Here is a 19766-nt window from a genome sequence, read left to right as displayed (position 1 = left end):
AATTCACTTTTGGTGTTATAATTCAGTGATGGCCAATGAAAATGAAATGACATTTTATTCTGTATGTGTATGAGCATGTCAAAAACCATGGACCATGACTTCACTCAGCTTATGACATTTATATACAAACATGCATTGGAGACTGAAGTGTTAGCATGTTTTCATTTTATTCATTTCATTCTATTAGCAACTTTTCATTCTATTTTCACTCAATTTGTTTTATAAATAACACAGACTTGTGTTTCCATATATTTTGTGAATGTGCGTCTTTCATATTTGCAGGTCAGTCAGCGTGTGGGATATTTGGTATAGATATGGCAGACTTTTGTGAAGGTTTCCATGTCACACACAGAGGTTTAGCCTGCCTTGGATTTGAGCTACTCTGAGTAAAAAATGCAAATGCGCCAGGCCTCACAGGTAATGGGTGTGTTTGCACAACAAAAGCAGGAGGAGGATGGGGCTGAAGACCTGCGAAAATCACAGCAGGGGTGACAAACACCTTGGGACTCTCAGCAGAGAATAAAAACTCGGTAAATCTAGTGTTAAGTGATCGATGAAGATTAACACTGTATCTCATGTTTGAGTTTAAAGGACGTACGATAAATACACTTCCGCATTTATATATTTATTTATTTTTTCCAGAGGAATAATTAAAATGAAAAAACGTAAATGCTAGCCAATACCAGATGAATCACCTAACGGTGAGATGCGTCAGTTGTGTTGGCATTAACGCTTTTACAAATAGCAAATTAATGAATTATCATTTGAGAAGTGTAAAACGCTACATTAATATGTGTATTCCCGCGATCTACACGAAGGAAAGCGGTTGGAAGACGGATGCGTGTTTAAATGTGGAAAAGAAGATATGAAACAAGTGGACTAAGGGTTTGTTAATGGAGACTAGATCAATCTACTGGAAATGGGGAAAAAATGTCCCATTCTCTCAGTTCATGAAACAATTTTGAAACTGGCTGTCCCTTAACCACAACCACCAGCACCCCAAACCAGCAGAACTGTATCTTTATATGTACTAACACTTATATTTGACTACATTTAAGAGTTCTGCTAAAGGGTCCACCTTGCCATTTAGATTACGGTATTTTGGTATTTTGAGGATAACCACGGCTTTCCGAAATGCTTAAGATGTACGAAAAGCTCCGTGGGAATTCCAGTTTTAATGAAATGAGTAACCGTGGGCATCCTCCTTGTATATTGAAATCAAACAGGCCAAGCTGCGTTTTGTGATTAGCCTGAAGCCACTGAGCAAAATGTATATTATTGTCAGTTTAAGTCTACCAGCGCAGAGTGGAAGGATTCACTATATAAACACAGTATGAATTTCTCATTTTATTGTCATCCTCATATGGTCATTTTGTACAGGTTTTGCATTTATACATATATATATATTCTATTCCAGCTGTACAGTATAAACATTTCCACCCCCCACTCTATTTCAGCATATACTTCACCAAACAACTGCCCAAAATGAGTAGGAAAGACAAACAGTACATTAGAAAGGGCAACTTGAAGGGAAAGCCTGTGCTAAACTGCATTTCTGTGGAAAACCGAAGGGGATCTTTGCCAACACATGGACAGTTTTAGTACCTGCAAGCTGAACAAACAGGTGGGGTAATTCCTCCCAAACTATTCAAGTAATAAAGGACTTCAGACCATGGGCCAAACCTGCACTCTTACCAATCATAGGAAGTTAACGCCCATCTCATGTACTTGCATAAACGTGATAAAATGGCTGATTACCTTTAATTGTCAGTACTGACACTGGCAAAGCCCCTAACAGGAACTGGACATATATACTTATTATTATCTTTTTTTGTATTTGGCTTAATAACCTGTACCAGTTTCAACCTGCACACCACTATTCTGTCTTTCAGTTTCCATTAATTAGTTTAATCAATAAAGGAAAAAAATATATATCACAAATAATACATGGAGGGAAGTTACTACTTTAGTAAAAATCAATTGTAAGATACAACAGATATGGAAATTCCATCACCAATTTAAGCGTAACACAGTTCTATATGGCTCTTAAAGTACCACTACTGGTAACTTTAAAAAAAAAAAAAAAAAGATTTTTAATAGTCTCCAATTTCATACTATTTCTTTTTGGCTGGAAAACACTTCTGTGAACAGTGCTCGAAATGATCATTTCTAAAAAAGAAACATAAAATCTGTCAATTTAGATAAAAAAGAATATTAATCCTTAACATTACTATTAGCCATCGAAGTGTAGAGATTAACGAGGCAGGAAGTCCTCACTACATAGCCTCTTGCAAATAACATTTCGCCGCCTATTCATTTAGGATGCACAGTGGATGACAACATTCGTTTTTGCCTCTCCAGTCTTTTTTTTAAAACTCAAACCAAGAAAGACTTATGGGTCAAGAAAATGAAAGAATAGTGACTATTCTAACATGTGAACTGGACAATCACGTGTCAGTTTCATATGCGATTAGGCTAAATTGGGTTTAACACAAGAAAGATCAAAATGGAGATAAGATACGGATCTTCAGAATCTTGCAATTTATAAATTCAGCCATGCTTTTATGCAAGGTCTTCTATTTAAGGGGAGAGAGTAACACACAATCTTTTTAGTGAATGTTGTTAAAACAGAACTTCAGAAATCATATGAAGGTAAGTTTCTCCTTTACTTGAACACTGTGAGCTGCTTCTATCACACTTGATTTTCCACTTGTAAAATACTTTTCAGTAGGTTAACGATAACCTGTTAAAACTGTCCAATTTCCCACCCCAGACTTATTCTTTCAGTAAGCAGGGTGCCTAGAGGACACTGACAGCAGGCGTTGTCACGGGGTCAAACTGCCAGTCCAGGTTATCCACTGGGGCCCATCTCCATCCTCTCCTTCTTGCGCTCGGCTAACCACTGCTGGATCTGCTGCTTCAGCTCCTCGTTGGGCCGGATTTGGTCCATGGTCAGGGGGCTCCGGTTAAAGGGATCCGTCTGATCACTGTGGAGAGAATATGGTAAATCTATCGCCCATAATATCCGCTCCTGACACATCACAGACACTATGCAATGTGTAGAAACTAACATAGTGTGTAAGGAACTGGGTTTAAACGGAAAAATGTCAAGATCCAATTCCTGGTCCAGCTTCTATAGTCCGTGGCAGGAGACACAGGGGTGTTACTGTGATTTAAGGTGGAGGGCATAAGATCTGCCAACTTTATCATTAGCCAATGATGTGTTTCAATCTGGTGAGTGACAGGGGTGTGTGAGGACTCTGTGGACCAATCAAAGTTCACCTGGTGCCAAGGCCTCTGTGGCCCCGCCCCTTCATGAGTATCTAATAAGGGCGGATTTCACTGCTCTGTGGTTGACCTCTTTGGATGCTGGCAGGCCACTTTTAAGCACCTTGATGACCGAGTCGGCAACCAGGACAACAGGTTAGGACGTCACAACATGGCAGTCAGCTTTCAGGGAACAGACTGAAACCGCTTCAGTAAAACTGCATCCAGTCAATGGATAGAAGTTTTTGCTACACAGTGAAACGTCTACAGGATCTAAAGCGGTTTCATGATCTTCATGGAAACTCACGTCAGCGGCTTCAAGCGTCTACCCACCTGAGGAGGTGGCGTGCGATGGTGGAGCGGTCGACCGTGATGTGCGAAGAGGGGAGGAGCACGGGGTCCAGCATCAGCGTGGACATGATGGGATCCAGGAACTCGTCTGGGGCGTCTGAATAGGTTTCCTCCTCCTGCTGTTGTCTGTCTGCCAGCGACTGGCAGGGCAGGAAGAAAACAAGGCCTGATCATTGTGCGAGAACAGCGAGGTGACTCAGGAATTATGGGTTTTATGAGGCTTGGGGCGAGGGAGGGGGGGCGGGCAAATAAGATCAAAGCTATGGGTCCAACCTTTATCTTGTCTGCCAGGAGACTGAAAGACACTATCATATCTCCGGGCTTGTTGATCTTCTTAAGCACCCGGACTATCTGAGAGAACAGGGTTGGTGAGTAGGACCGGCCATCTTTCGGTACTGTGGCACAGAAATTCTCCTCATCGCTGGAAAACAGAAGACAAATCCCTTCATCCCTGCATAAAACCACAGAAAACATCCCCCCACCCTCAACTCAGCACAGATGAGTGACGGATATACTGCGTGGTTCGCACTCTCTGTTAGCGTGCACCATCGCACACTTCCTTTTGTCGTTCTTTTAACTTCCTGGACTCATTTGCATTTTCAGAGGCAGTATTGACAGACTGCATCTTCCACAGCTTAGTTAAATGCTCGCTGCGATTCATGTAGGCTGACAGCTGCCATCATTCCTGACCAAATGAGATGGTGAACTACACAGAAAGATTTCTAAAGATTCAGATCTAAGTAGAATGCTGAATTCTGGTCAGTGGACCCATTCACTGCCTATAACTATTACCGTCTATTGTATTTGTTTCTGAAGTTGAACAATATGTATTGCTACTGTATTTACTGTTTTGTACACATCCAATTGTGCTCTTCCTTGCTGCTATTGTGAGACGTGTTCACAAGTGTTTCACATCACCTAGTGTTAAGGGATGTGAAAAAGTGATTGGGTCCGAGATCCATCTGCCTTTTTATGGTGATTTTTAAAGGCGCACATCACACCCTCGACAGTTAACATTTCGAGATGCAGGGAAAGGTGTGGACTGTGGACAAGCAGAGACCGACATACCCCAGGTTGAGGTAGATGGTGCAGATGTCAGAAACAAGCTGCTGGGGTTTGAAATCGAACTCGCTGAAGTCCTTCACCTTCAGCGCCCCCATCTTGGGGCCCACCAGGTGCTGCAGGAAGTAGTTGAGCATGGAAATGATCCGCTCGGCCAGGAAGGGATGGACGAACAGTCCCTTGATCTCTGAGATGCCAGAGGAACGGAAAATGGTCAGAACCGTTAAGTTCGCCACGAAGTCACAATAGTTCCCACAAAACGTCTCATTCAATGATGATGGTGCTTGTTAATATTTCAAGAGGCTCCTTCCTTCTCTGCATAAATAAATGCTGGCTTCTCCACTACAACCATCCCAAACCTTTCTACTGCCACCCCCAGCGCCGACCCCTCACCAGATGTGAGGAAGGCCAGCGTCCCTATGGTCTCGTTGGACATGATGTTGTGGAAGCGGCCCAGCTGGCCAAACATCTGCAGGCTGGACTCCTTCTCCCGACGGGCGTCCAGGGCCAGGCCCTCCCACTCCCCCCGGTCCCTCTCCAGCTGCAGGACCTTAATCTTGCTCAGGTACTGCAGGAGAGAGTCAGAAGTCCCTGTTTGCGAACACGAAGCTCCTTAGGCAGAGACAGGTCGTCGTCATCCACAGGGAGTTTGGGAAGAACAACACAGGCCTCATCCACCAATCAGAAACAGGACACATGCTTGATTTACAAATATCGGTCCCACAGTGGAGGCTATGTTCCAGCACTTTTGCACTGTGGTGTCCTGCACTAACAAGGCCGAACTGGGCAAAATGAGGATAAGCCAGACTGCATTTCCATATATTACTCCCCCTCCCCCCATCAGAACCAGAAACCCTGGGGGGGGGGGGGGTAAGCTTGTGACATAATATGAACCCCGTGGGGGTAATTACCCTAACCAATTCAACCGCAGAGTTGCCAAATGTGATGAGATACCTCACACCAATCAATACAAGAAGACCATAAATGGTAGTGTGGCTAACTAAATCTCTGAGCTTACTCTGACTGACTACCCAGAACTCTGACACGACTCACAGTGCTCATATAAGAAGGGGTAGAAATTTAGGGGTCCGTCAATGGAAAAAACACTTGATGACGCATGCTGACTGGAAGCGACACTGGAGAAATGTCAGCTGGAACAGAGATAAACGACTGAACGTTCCTGGAAATCTCATAAGCAGATCTCCGAACGATGACGTCGCATTTAAATCGACGGCGAGACAGCCTCGGCGAATGGCCTGTGATGACGAGACCCCGAAACCTTCACGGCCTGACTCACAAAGCACGGTAGAGGAAAACATAAGCTTGCATGACCTGACCTTGGAAGGGGGACATAAGATGACCATTCGAAATGCAAGCTCAGCTATGTACATAGATCGACACTAGGGGGAGCTGAGCGACAAACAGAGAAGCCTGAGTCTTTTAGCGTAGAATCTAATTAAGATCAAAAAAATAAAGTATTCCGATTAAAAGCTCCCTGCCGTGATGCATTTTATTCTCGGCTAAATGAAACAAACCTTAAAATGAAATTATCTAATGGGGGTTCATTTGTTCTACCTTAAAAGATACAAGATACTAATAAAAACATTCCGGAACAGTTCCTCCGCCGCCTGAATTCACACTAGATAACTGAGAAGCATCCGGCTACTGGAAGCCTAATGCAAATGGCTGCCATCTCCCCACCTGTATGGCTTCGTCGAGCAGGAATATGGCGTCATTCATCAACAGGTTGAGGAACCGGAGGAAAAGGGGCGGATTCATGGCCTCCAGGTTCTCCGCGGCGTAGTCGGCCAATCGCTGCAGGTGGGCGAGACGGATGGCGGTCAGCGGCAGCGAAAATAACGGCAGTAGGCCCTGCTCTCTCCTGGGACTGATGTGCGTCTCCAGGAGCACAAGCGAAAACTCCTTGCCTTTATGCTGTCCCTGTAGTTGTCCTGTCCCCACATGTACTTCAGGATGGGGTACATGGGCCGGCGATAGTTGAACTTTTGCTCAAATTGGTGAGGATCCCCTAGAGAAAAGCCAAAAAGGAATAAGGCATCGATGTGTAACACAGCCACCAGGGGGCGCTCAGCAGCTGTTATGGAAAAATCAGTTCTACCTATGTCTTTTCTTTTCTAAGGCCACAAAATATTTGATAAACTGAACAAGCACAGCAATTAGCTTTAACTTCACTAATGCTATTCCTGAGCACTTCTCAATATCCTGATCGGTCAGCAACTGTAAGCCCAGCACAGAAGCCCCCGCCCAGGACCCACAATCCTCGGCTGCAGTTACCCGTGAATTCAATATCCACGAACACAGTGATAAGGGCCTCTGCCAGCTGAGGGGCGTGGCTGTAGGAGCAGAAGACCCTCTGCCGCTGGAACATGACCGGTAGTGCCGCCCCGGGCACTGCGGGCTCCATGTGGGGCATCACTGCCTCCAGGACCTCCGCCAGCTTCGCCCGCAAGTGTGGGTTCTTCATCCTGAATGATGGGTATGGCCCAGAAGGACATTTACACACACACACACACACACACACACACACGTGCGTGTGTGCGCTCTCACGCCTCACTGCGTCGGCCCTCACCGCTCCACACCCCCCATGAAGATCGTGACGAAGTTGAGGACCTGCTCCAGGCATTCGGCCGAAGACTCCAGCACCTCGTCGGCAAACCGCCGTAAGAAGATGAAGAAGTCGCCCATGTTCTCCACGAAAAACTCTGAGCAGAACAAGATAGAAAATTCTAGAAATAATGTTCTGCTGTAAAACCTGAGCGCAGCCCGTTGCATCCTGATAGAATGAGAAGCATAACAGTGTCATACTGCAGGCTCCACCACCCGATCCTGTCTGCCGTCTCCCAGAAATCAGGTTAGATTTCATTCAAATTTGTCATTGTGCCGAGTACAGATACATGCAGAGTACAGACATGCAGTTAGCATCTAACCAGGGGCAAATACAATATATACAAATACGATAAATACAATAATTTATAAATACATTACAAATGCAATTATAGTTTATGGTTGTGTATAAAATTATTCACAAAGTAATCTGGAACATAAGTTGCAGACAAGAAGTAACTTTATGTATCTACTGCAGTGAGCAGTCACTTCATGGATGAACGAGTCCTTAACACATGGGGTACCTGGCACACAGCTCAGCAGGCTGTACTGTACTAGCGGCAGGGGGAAGCGGAGAGGGGCGTGTTCAGGGCCCTGATTGCTTAGGCTGAGCTGCACCAGCAGGGCGGCGGTAGAGGCCTGCAGGCTGAGGCAGCACTGCAGCACGGCTGGCTGTGTGGCCGCCGCCTTGGTGGACAGATACGCGGTCATGAGGCGCTCGAACTGCTCGCGGAGCTGCTCGGCCGCGGGCCCTGTGCTGTGCTGGGCCTCGCGCCACGTGCCCTGGAGCCGATGGAGCGACTGGTTCATCTTCACCATCTGGTCGTGGAGCCTTCTCGGGGGGGGGGGGTGGGGGGGGGGGGGGTGGGATGGGGCGGAGCACACGGTAACAGTCTTTGTAAGTCAGCAACCCACATGACAGGAGAACCAGAACACCACAAGGACATCACTTCTGTACCACATCTGCTTCACTAGAGCCACACAGTACAGTACAGTAGGGTCTGGATAACAGCCATAGCACTTTTCCCGAATGCCAGCTCTCTTCATGCTTTCTGTAACACGCCTCGCTTCTGTTCCCTTCGTTTTCCCAGTTACAGACGTGCGCACTAACTGCACGTTTGAAACGTGTAAAATTAGGACCAAATATAATCAGAAAGCTTTAGTCTGATAGGCAAAAACATGGGAGCAAAGAAACTGACAGTATGACAAGATTTCTGCAGAAAATAACCATAATGGACAAAGTCAGATAACACGAGAACAAAAGCATTAATGAAATTGGCGGGGGTGCATTAAACAAAAGCCAATCCAGCCCTAGCTGCCTCCTGCAGAAACACCGGGGCTGAATATGGCTCAGCATCATGTGCAGCAGTGCTTCAAAACCCAGTCAGTCCACATCTTTGCTCTCTCCCAGCTCCTAACCAATCAACACCAAATACCTGATGTAGGTGTGTTGGGAGCTGGGCTGGAGCAAAAATGTGGACTGTCTGGGGGATCCTGAGGAATGGATTCAGAAGCAGTCATGTACTAAACTAAAGTCTGTCTCCATACTGTGAAGCATACAGAGCACGTAGAGCAGGGGTCTCCAACTCCGGTCCTGGAGGGCTACCGTCCAGTAGGTTTTCTATCCTACCCGGCTTCTGATGAGCCACACCTGCTCTCAGGTAAATATCAGGAACAGGAGTGGCTCATCAGAAGCCGGGTAGGATAGAAAACCTACTGGACGGTAGCCCTCCAGGACCGGAGTTGGAGAGCCCTGACGTAGAGAGCGTGCTTCATGATGAAAGAATGTAGCATGATAAAAACACCTGATCAACTAAAAAAAAATTGGCATTTCGAGGTGATGGATGGGGGTTGAGTCCCCCTGGCTTGGTAGAGGATGGCACAGTGGATAGGGGTACCTGTGAAAGCCCAGGTGCAAGGCAGATTGAGTGAGAATGAGGTTCTCTGTGAGGAGATTGTAGGACTGTGCAAATTCCACTGGTTGCTGGGGTGGAGTGGGGATCAGACACGTCTCCTTGTCCAGACCTGAAAAACAAGAGGAGCCCTCAGAATCAACTCACATATCTGGACCACGTGCACAAAGCACAAGAAGATCCTGGACAGAAGATCCAGGAAGATACAGGAGATGATCCTGGATGTCAACGAGTTCTCATAGTTTTAGCAAGCAGCATGGTAAATCAGAGTTCAGCGAGCGACGCAAGCCTCCTGACCCCTAGCGTGCACGTTGCGGTTCCGCCTCTCCTCCTCGCTCAGGTCCTTGAGGGCGCAGTAGGTGGGATTAAAGGTCAGAAGCTTGGGGGAGCGTGGGCGGCAGAAGGGCTGGCACAGCTTGAGCAGTGCGGCGCCGAGGTTGAGGAAGAACGCGTCCGAGGCGTACATCTGCAGGAAGACCTCTGGCATCTGGTTGGCCCAGATCTTGGTTCGCCCGACGTTGGCTTGCAGGCAGTTGCCCAGCCAGGTGAGCAGCAGGTGTCGTGTATCTCCACTCTGCTGCAGCAGATTCTTCAGGACCTGGTGCAGCTTGTCGTGGAACTGGCCCATAAACTGTGGGGGAGGGGGTTGCCCTGTTAGCAAGTGTGCTTCCATGACTACAACCCAAAGCAACTCCGTAGTACTACATCCTTCACCCTTGTCATAATACTATATTCATTCAAAGAAGTATCGTCACTGCTCCTGTCAACTGCACTGCATGTTGTCACATCCTGTAATTGGTCTTGTGTTGTTTCTGTATTTGTTCCTTGTGTTGCGCCATGGTCCTGGAGGAACAATGCTCCGTTTCAGTGATTACAGTGCATATGGCTGAAATGATAATAAACCTACTTGACTTGACTTGACCTGACCTACCCAACCATGACCGACTTCACACAGGGGAGGAATCAGGAACAGGCCCAGTAATCAAGCTTATCCGCAACTCAGAGGTGGCTCCTGACGAAAATCGTTAATGACTGTCCCCCCCCCCCACCCGCACCCTTGCTAAATATACGGTCACGACTCACCACATTCATTTTTTGGTAATAATAGCTTCCACTGTAAAGGACGGAGGTGACTGCTTTAGACTGCTTTGCACAACACTTTGCCGGACATTTTTTGAACCACTGTACTTTTTTGGCTTCACGTGGAAAGATTCAGTGATGATTGTGAAGACCTTTGATGGGATACGAATGTCATGCCTTTCCTCCTTTTCTTTGTTTTTGGTGAAGCACTGCCTGGAAAGACCAGGCTCTCAATGACCGGCAAGCTATGACTCCCAGGAATCCGACTCATACGCAGACCTGCGGCCAGGCACGAGGAGCTGGGGGGTTGCGGCTGCGGCAGGTTCGGCGCCCTAACCTGATGCACGTTGGACTCCTGCACCTTCATTTCCTGCGGACTGGAACGGGAAGGGTTTAGGAAGAAGCCGTGGTTCTCCACCACGCCGGGGGTCTTCAGCAGGCAGGAGATGTTCAGCACGGTCCCCAGGAGAGTCTTCTGGTACTGCAGCCCATTGCTGGGGTCTTTTGGCTGAATGTGTTCCACCAGGACCTGGGATTACAGGTGAATCAAGAAGGGATTTATTTTTTTTAGCTAATTGTGTCTTACTTTTCCATCACGACCCAGCACAGAATGAGCATTATGGAAGATTGATGGGTGTTTTATTATATAAAGGATTGTTATATAAAAATCTTTGATTCTGAACTGAAGCGGAACAGACCTAAAGACTGCGTACACCTCTGACCTTGGCGATATCCTTCTGGTGGCTGAAAAAGATCAGGATGTCCAGGTAGGAATACAGCAGCAACTGGCAGAGGTCCAGATTCTTCACGCAGCTCTGGAATATGTCCAGGACCGGCACCATAACCTCCCCGAAAGTGCGCACCTCCTGATCTGCCACAAGGGCGGCTATGACCTCCTCCATAAACTCCAGCACCTGATCCAGCTCTGGGGTGGGGGGGGGGGGGTTGACAGCACATAACACACAGAGGACAGATCACTCTGGAGGTCTGGTACATTCTGTTCCCCTGTGCTGTGTCCCAGTAAGAGTGTTGACTCAACCTTTCCACATAATGGGAGAGGAGTACTCGCTGGGTGACCACCGGGGCGGGGGGGCCTTCATCATGTATTGTAGACTTAGTCATACTAATTACTAATGGCTTTATTTCACCCCCCTCATTTCTCTCCACACACACATTTTCTGTCGCTCCAGACCGGAATTAGCTAGTTTGTACCTGTGGCCTCAAACCGCCTCATCAGCACTAACCGTAATAAGAGTCGACCTTGCCAGCTCGCCTCACGATTATAAACTTGGACCCTGATTTACTGGTTCTCAGTGTTTCAGTACGATACTTTCTTTGCCCGGATGGAATGCTGCCGAGTTACACGTCTACTAGACGAGCGGTTCTGAGCATCTCCGGGTACAGGCTCAAGCGGGTTTAGTTAGTTCAGCGCTTCTCAACCTAGTCCTCGGGGACCCACACTCGGCACACATTTTTGCTCCATCCCAGCTCCCTGCTAGCCAGTCCGGGGAGGAAGGAGGCGGGGGGAGCCCAAGGACCGGTTTGAGAAACTCTGCGGGCGTCTTAGAAACACCGAAGGTGTCTGTGTCTTAGAAACCTTTGCCGAGATAAAGCAAATCATCCCTCCAAATCATACATTTAATATTTAACCAGATCTGCTTTAAGGAATAACCAAAATGTTAAGAGAGACAAAAATACAATTTAGTCTGTATTGTTAGTCTGGATGCAATCCTGCCACACAGAACCAGGGATGGGATCCAAAACACACAGATATAAGAGGCCCCTTGAAGCCCCGACAGGCTTCCAGTTTCCCGCAGGGCCCCCTGAGGTGACTCACGGGCCCCGCTGACGCCCTCCAGCAGCAGGTCCAGCAGCTGCTTGTAGACGTTCTGGCTGACGTAGATCTCGGGCGTGAGAAGCACGGTGCGGGCATTGGACAAGCTCAGGGTCTTACAGCGTACAGCGAAGGTCAGCAGCTTCTCGGGCACTTTGGTGATCTGCAGGGCGAGAAATGCAGCTCAGTTACTGAGGTCAAAGCTCAAGAGAGAAATGCAAGACGGGGGCGGAGTCAAGATGCTGTGATCAGAAGGTCGTTGGTTCAAATCCTGTGGTAAGCAAAGTAAATTCACAGCTGGGCTCTTAATCCCAATTGCTGCTGGGACCGTTTGACCCTGCTGTCAATTGTATTTGTACAGGAGATGTGTGGCTCAACCAGTTTGAATGCTGTGCCTGTGACCAGAAGGTGGCAGGTTAAAATCCCAGAGTCGGCAGAGTGATTTCACCACGGGTCCCCGGAGCAAGACCCTAACCCCCAATTGCTCCAGGAATTGTCTGACCCTGCACCTCAAAAAAAAAAAATTATGTTGTTTTGGATATTAAGCGACTGCTAAATGAGTAAATGTATGCATTTACAACACAAATTTTTAATAACAGCAAAGGGGAGATGAATGTGATTTTGTTTAAACCAACCAGTTTTGTATAAAGAGTCACAGTCACAGAGTGTAACTTTCCACCTCTGATTGCAGCCATTGGCTGGACAATGAGGCAGGGTAGGTTAAAGAGGTGGCACATCTAACATAGTTACAGAAACTCTATGAATCTGTGACATTCAATGAAACACTCGCCTGGGTGGGTAACATGAAACCAGAGAAGGAACTGTGTCTGGATCAGTCACTATGCCGTAAGTAACAAAAGGTGAAATGCCCTCTGTGGCCATAAGGGGGCACCCACCTCCTCCTTGGCCCTCTGGTAGCAGGCGTAGAGGTACGGGACGGCACACTTCTCGCCAGCGTCCCGGTCAGCCGACAGGTTAGCCACGCCGCAGGAGGTCATGTAGATCAGGTGATTTCCCGGCTCCGGAAGCAGCAGCCTGTTGAACAGGGCCTGGGGGAGCGGAAAGAGGGTTTAAAATCGCCACAGCGATGCAGCGCCACCAAGCATCAAGGCGGCACCAGGACCGGCACCATCCGGTCACCAACCAAACCAGCCGAGCGAACGTGGACACCCACACATGTGGGAACATGACATCACAGCCACACGCTGCGGTAATGATTGGGTGTTTCGACCTATTGAATAACGTATAATTAATGACACATGACATTCGCAACCTAACATTAGGTACCTGCAGGTAAAAACTGAAAATTGGCCCAGGTTAGATTTAATATACAAAATGTTTTAAAACACACACACACAAAAAAAATTTAAATCAAACCATTAACATTAATATAACCTGAGACTGCGATTGGGGAGCCCCCTAACCCGATGAGGGGGGATCCCACCTTCATTTCCACAGCGGCTCCCCTCTGCTGATTGTGGGAATTTGCTACCAATCTCCTGACAAGCTTCATTTTTTTAGCTTTTCTTTAGTACCTAGACTTTTATAGGCTTCTATGAGAAAACTGGCGCAGTGACATTGACCAACATTTTACCTGAAGAATGATGAACAATCATTGCATTTCATTGGATAACTTCAGTGCAATGTTTTTGAAAAAACAACGATAAAACATAGAACGGCATAAAGAGTAATAAATATCCTTTATTTCTGGGAGGAAAAAAATAAAATGTGACATTTCTTGACAGAGAAATGATAAGCCGAATGTGGAGCATCCTGGGCCTGTTTGTACCCTTTTCCTCCAGTCAATGTGCTTACGGTCCCTGTCATTTCATACAAACACAGGAGTCATCTGGAGGGCGTCCTGAAGCCGTCTGGCGGACCAGGACCCACAGGAGTCCTACCTGCTCGATGTTGTCCATGTCTAGCCAGTCCTGTCCATCCAGATCGGCCGCCATCCCCTCCAGGTATACGCAGCGAGGCGGGATGCCATTACCACCCCTGAGACTGGGGTCACCTACACACGCAGCGCCACACACACACACACACACACACACACACACAGGTTTGTAATTATATCTTTGTAGGGACTCTCCATACATTTCTCTGTGGAAAACTCTAATCCCAACATGATGACCTTAACCCCCACCCAGCCCTAACCTTAACCAAACAAAATATGAGACTTTTGGCATTTTTACTTTTTTGACTGCATTCACAGATCTTTGTGAGGACCTGAAAATGTTCCTTACAACATCAAGATACCAGGGTTTCATTACAATGTAATATAAACATAATTCACACACACAGTTTTAAATACACCAGCAAGAGGCTCACAAAATTCTTTAAAATCACAGTATGAGGGAAAAAAAACAACAACTGAACGATATCATCTGATTTCATCCAAACGAGATTCAGTGACCAAATTATTGGCTCAGAGACCAAAGAAAACAAAATACGTTTCGTTACACTCATGTCTCCTTGAATTCCAATCAACAACCGATGTCTGCAGTCCAGAAGCTGCGAGGTTACCAATGCCGATTTAACACGAGTGGCCGAAGGTTAGCACACCTTACACCTTTTCCGGAATTCTATACCCAATGGGGTGGATGCAAGACGGCCTGGGCTGTTAACAAGGCCCCTGAAGAGTGTACCGATGGCAGGCGCTCCATCCTGAACTGTCAGCATGGGAACCAGAGCCCTCCAAGTCTGTTATTTTTGGACCCAGCAGACCAGAACCACCACCCCTTCACCGTCCCTCACATTATTACCATGACATACTTCCTTAGCAGCTTAAAAGCTAAAGCGTTTGCTTAGCCTGTAGGTTTACCTCATTACCAACTGATAACACCTTAAGCACTTCATGCTGGTGACCTGGCTGAGAATCTCTCTGAGGCAAAAGGCAGGACATTCCACAGAGGTACGTTCCTAACTCGTCCCACTGGGCTGGGGTCCAAGCAGGTTCCCCTTCAGCTGTGCACTAAATAAATTAGGTTGAACCATTTTCACTGAGGCACACAATCACCATCACGCCAATTACACAATCTTTTAATACATTCTCCCCTGTAAAAGGTATATATGGTGATTCATTAAATTTCTGTTAACTTTGACAAACAAAAAGAAACTAAAGTTGATCACCAATTTATTCTGTACTGTTTGATGGTTACAATCAAACACGCTTTAAATGGGTGAAAACCGATATTTAACGTTAATGTACGTAACATCAGTTATTTGCGACAACCCAGTGAAGCTTACTTAAGGTCACTGAACATCTCAGAGTCCCACACACAGTGAGAACGCGCCCATAGACCACGCCCACAGACCACACCCACTGCCCACATTAATTGGTCTGACCCACTGGCTACCCTCACTGGTCACACCCACTGCCCACACTCATTGGTCGCACCCACTAGGCACATCCCCAGCAGTCTGACTAACAATTCCTCATCTGGCTCCTGCCAGATTCTACAACCACTTACGAGTATTTTCTGAAGAAGCCAGGAGTCTCACAGCAGCAACTGATATCACACTCAACTTCAACCAGTCAAACAGTCTATCACAAATTACTACCACTGCTTAGCATACGAGTTACGCGCATTACAGATTTCTTCATAAACATATTGTAACTGTCTGATGAAATCCACGTATGTCAACTTTTAATGATTGTGACTCTGTATTACAGAGGGAATACACCCTTTCTCCGCTGCCTACTGATAGCTTTTGACACATAACTGACCAATGAAAATATGTTTTTTTTTTTTTATCATCTGCTGAACTAACATCTCCATCACATGTCAAAAGTGTTCATTTCAACCAAGTATCTCCCATCCTTTGCTTGGAAGATTGTCAGCTAGGGCTGGAAGACTGTGGGTAAAATATGAATTGTATTTCTTTTCCCAAGCATCTCCCCGCTTATGCAAACATGGCAGAATCATCGTCGGGTAAGAATGAGATCACGGGATTGAGATCATAATTCAGCCCTAGAATGAGATCAGATAGGGGTATTAATTGAGATCACGATTCAAAACTGGTTAAACTCTAGTGTCGACTAATTTATCTCAGCCAGTACCTGACACCTGAAAGCAGAAAAAAGTCAGATACTGTTGTTAAGGTAAAGTAACACTCTAAGCTTCCTGTTTGAAAACAGCATTTATGTCCGTACTAGTTGACATTTGCAATGATGACGAATTGGATAATGTTATGTTACTAATTTTAACAACTAATAGTAGATAGCTAGCTCAAATAAGACAAAGCTCAGATGATGTCTAAACATTTTGACTATCAATCATTAACCTACAGCGTTTTTTGTAAACAACAGACACCTGTGAAGAGAGGTTTCGATTTGTGTACTTCTGTAGCAGTTTCAGAGAAAATATTTCTCACGTTCGCGAAATACTGGATTTTTGGAGATGCGTGTTTTTCATTGGACGGCAATAATATTTAACCATTGCCGCAAGGCTACAGCAGAAATCCCAAATCGCCTTGTCATGCGAAGACCATAACGTCCAAAAGCTTATAGGAGAAATCCACCCCCAAACCCAGAGACACTCACTGTTGTCCAGCGTGATAAGGAAGATCCTCTGGATCATGTGATTGACGTTGAGCTGCTCGCAAAGCTCCTGTCGGGAGCGGAAGGAGCGGCTGATCTCAGCCACCGAATCGTCATTGTCCTCAATGCTGTCAGACACGGAGTCCTCCGACTCTGAGGGACTCTCATCAAACTCGTCCGCTACAACACACACACACACACACACACCATTAGCCTGACATCATACAAACATCAAAACAGGCATGACACTGGCAGAGTCCACCAACTCTGACGGTCTCTCCCCAAGATTATCCACTTCAAACACACACACTCATGCTCTTAAAACACCTGCACAAACAACATGGCAGCCACTATGAAACATGCATCATATTAAATACCATTATCCTGATATCAAAGAAACATCAAAACAGGCATGATGAACACAGAGATTCCTGTCTCTGTCCATTAAAACCCTCAACACCATCTAGGCTGACGTGCAAGCTGCAGCTGTCCTTCTTGCACTGATCATTATTACATGTTATACTCAATGGCCCTGCTTAAACAAGGTTTTAAAATATGTCCTGGGCGATCGGATCACAAGCGCAAACAGCCACCAAAACATATCGCTCTCTGATCACTAAAAGCACATCCTGAGATGGTCTGTGACACATTCCACCACATATCTTTTGCAGCGTAAATGCTAATGCCCGATAAAAACGTCACAATTACTGAGTGCATGATAGACACGTGTGTGAAAGATGATGATGTGTCTCAGCTGCCTACTTGTGATCCGATCACCCCAGATGCATTTTAAAATGAAGTGTAAGCAGGGCCCATGTGTGCACTTTTTTGTGCAATTACTTGATGACTGCATCTGTTTTTGTTGCTGGCCACACTGACGTCCACTGGGACCATACCATCTATCTCAAATTTAATCTTAGACTACGGTGACCACTTCTAGACCAATGCTGCCATTAACACATAAACCACACAGTCAGACCAGCAATCCACCGATTCCAAATCAGATATCGCTCCATCAGGACAGGACCACAAACTTTCCAGGCAGGCCTTCAGCCGGCCACGTGGAGAATTACTTACATGGGGGTCCCTGGTGTTCCTGCTGTTTCTGGCCCGATGCAAACTGTTTGGCGTCGGCGACTGAGCTGAAGAGGGCGGCGAATGGGTTGCAAGAAATGTTCTGGTTGTTGTTGCCCTGGTCGGTCATCTCGCCGGAGCACACACTGCGTTCCCAGGCACCGCAGGGCAGCCTAGACATACACGAACATGCAAAGACCACACTTCACTGTGCTGGCTCATCTCTGGGGAGGATTCCACTGCAATTTTACCCTCTGTAACAAACTCTTAAACGGCATCCTTTGAGGTATGTATGTTGATGCTTCCATGTCCCATTCTCGCCAGTGTGGGGAAGCAATAAAAAAGGCCAATAGGATGTTGGGGTATATCTCCAGGTGTGTGGAGTTTAAGTCAAGGGAGGTAATGCTAAGATTATACAATTCCTTGGTGAGACCTCACCTAGAATATTGTTTGCAGGTTTGGTCACCATATCTTAAAAAGGACATTGTGGCCTTAGAAAAGGTGCAGCGTAGGGCCACAAAAATGATTCCTGGTCTTAGAGGAATGTCATACGAGGAACGGTTACTTGAGCTAAATCTGTTCAGTCTCAAGCAAAGGAGACTGAGGGGGGACATGATCCAGGTATATAAGATTCTAACAGGTTTGGATGCTGTTCAACCAAATAGTTACTTCAGCATTAGTTTAAATACACGAACTCGTGGCCATAGGTGGAAATTAGCGGGAGAACACTTCAAGCTGGATTTAAGGAAGCACTTCTTTACACAGCGCGTAGTCAGAGTATGGAATAGCCTTCCTGATAATGTAGTGCAAGCTGAATCCTTGGGTTCCTTTAAATCAGAGCTAGATAAGATTTTAACGACTCTGAGCTATTAGTTTAGTTCTCCCCAAGCGAGCTTGATGGGCCGAATGGCCTCCTCTCGTTTGTATAGTTCTTATGTTCTTATGTATCAACTTGCTGTTTGGGTTAAGGATGATACCACAGCATAATACCAATGATGGAAATGACCAGGGAGAATGGACTGAACATGGCTCAGTGCTCTGTTTGCTGGGGAAATGGAGCAGGCTTCATTAGCTCCTAAAAGTTATCACTAAATGAAATACGGAATGTTTGGGGATAACCGCGTGATTTTTAACATAATGAACCAGCCAGGTTATGAAACTATACACCGAAATATGCTTAACATAAGCTAGTATATAGCTCAAGTTAAAACTAATAAGTTAATTTGGGAGCAATTGCAAAAGACCAAATTTGTGATGCGAACAAAACCTGTTACAGAAAGTTAATGTAAGTCAATACAATACAACAAAACACCAGGACAACAGCACGAGAATACAGAACTACGGTCACGTGCCAATCACAACTGTCGTGTCCGATCGATCGGATCACATCGATCAGCAGTTAGTTAATAAACTGCCGATCCTTGTCAAGTGAGTACTTTCTCCTTATAGACTATTATTATCTTCGTATTGGAAGATTACACCGAGTGGAAAGCCGCCACCCTGGCAGGACTTGCAGCCGGCAAGCATGCGCTCCGCTTCCTGAACTGGCGTGAATACGGGGCTGAGGAACCGATCAGTGGAACGTGGTCAGTCACGAAGGCGAAAACAGCACTGCCTGATAGCTGTGGCAGCTCGAATAAATATGCCCGTCACGTTTATTTCCCCCTCCCTCGCTCGAAGCGCCATGTCCTGCCGCCAGCTAGATGCTGGAAAGACGCACAGGTAGCTGGCTTCCTGGCTAACTAGACATCATTAATTACAAACCTGAAAGGGAACAGCTGCTGACACCGCCACCTGTGAAATCCTGCGAAGATTGCGCCTGATATCCGAAGCTGTTGTCACCGCTACCTGAGTCCCAACAAAAATAAATATTCCTCTTTGGAGCTACGCACTGTCCTGCAGCTTCCGAAAAAAACAGACATGCGTATTGCGTCATCAGTACGCGACGGGAACGGGCTTAAAGGGGAGGTCAACCGCGACTGGAGTGTGCCGACTCCCTGAAGGCCCTCCTTGGATT

General features: G+C 46.4%; 1 protein-coding gene across 1 annotated transcript; it reads right to left on the bottom strand.

Annotated features, from left to right (window-relative positions):
- Nucleotides 1-1334: 1334 nt before the first annotated feature.
- Nucleotides 1335-19682, bottom strand: ube4a (ubiquitination factor E4A (UFD2 homolog, yeast)). The gene is made up of 20 exons (XM_048984050.1): nucleotides 19514-19682; nucleotides 17753-17922; nucleotides 16679-16855; nucleotides 14034-14146; nucleotides 13029-13181; nucleotides 12136-12295; nucleotides 11021-11223; nucleotides 10636-10827; nucleotides 9516-9849; nucleotides 9204-9330; nucleotides 7830-8137; nucleotides 7271-7403; nucleotides 6976-7166; nucleotides 6609-6709; nucleotides 6382-6495; nucleotides 5074-5248; nucleotides 4687-4867; nucleotides 3892-4039; nucleotides 3601-3758; nucleotides 1335-2987 (listed from the first exon to the last, which is right to left on the bottom strand). Exons 2-20 carry the CDS (start codon nucleotides 17877-17879, stop codon nucleotides 2852-2854), a joined length of 3231 nt encoding a protein of 1076 aa, XP_048840007.1. The 5' UTR covers nucleotides 17880-17922; nucleotides 19514-19682; the 3' UTR covers nucleotides 1335-2851.
- Between the last annotated feature and the right edge of the window lie 84 nt (nucleotides 19683-19766).

This window comes from Brienomyrus brachyistius, chromosome 18 (genome assembly GCF_023856365.1).
Source record: "Brienomyrus brachyistius isolate T26 chromosome 18, BBRACH_0.4, whole genome shotgun sequence".
Lineage (NCBI taxonomy): Eukaryota > Metazoa > Chordata > Actinopteri > Osteoglossiformes > Mormyridae > Brienomyrus > Brienomyrus brachyistius.
Note: the sequence above shows the minus strand (reverse complement) of the source record. Positions and strands in the feature narration are given on the sequence as shown.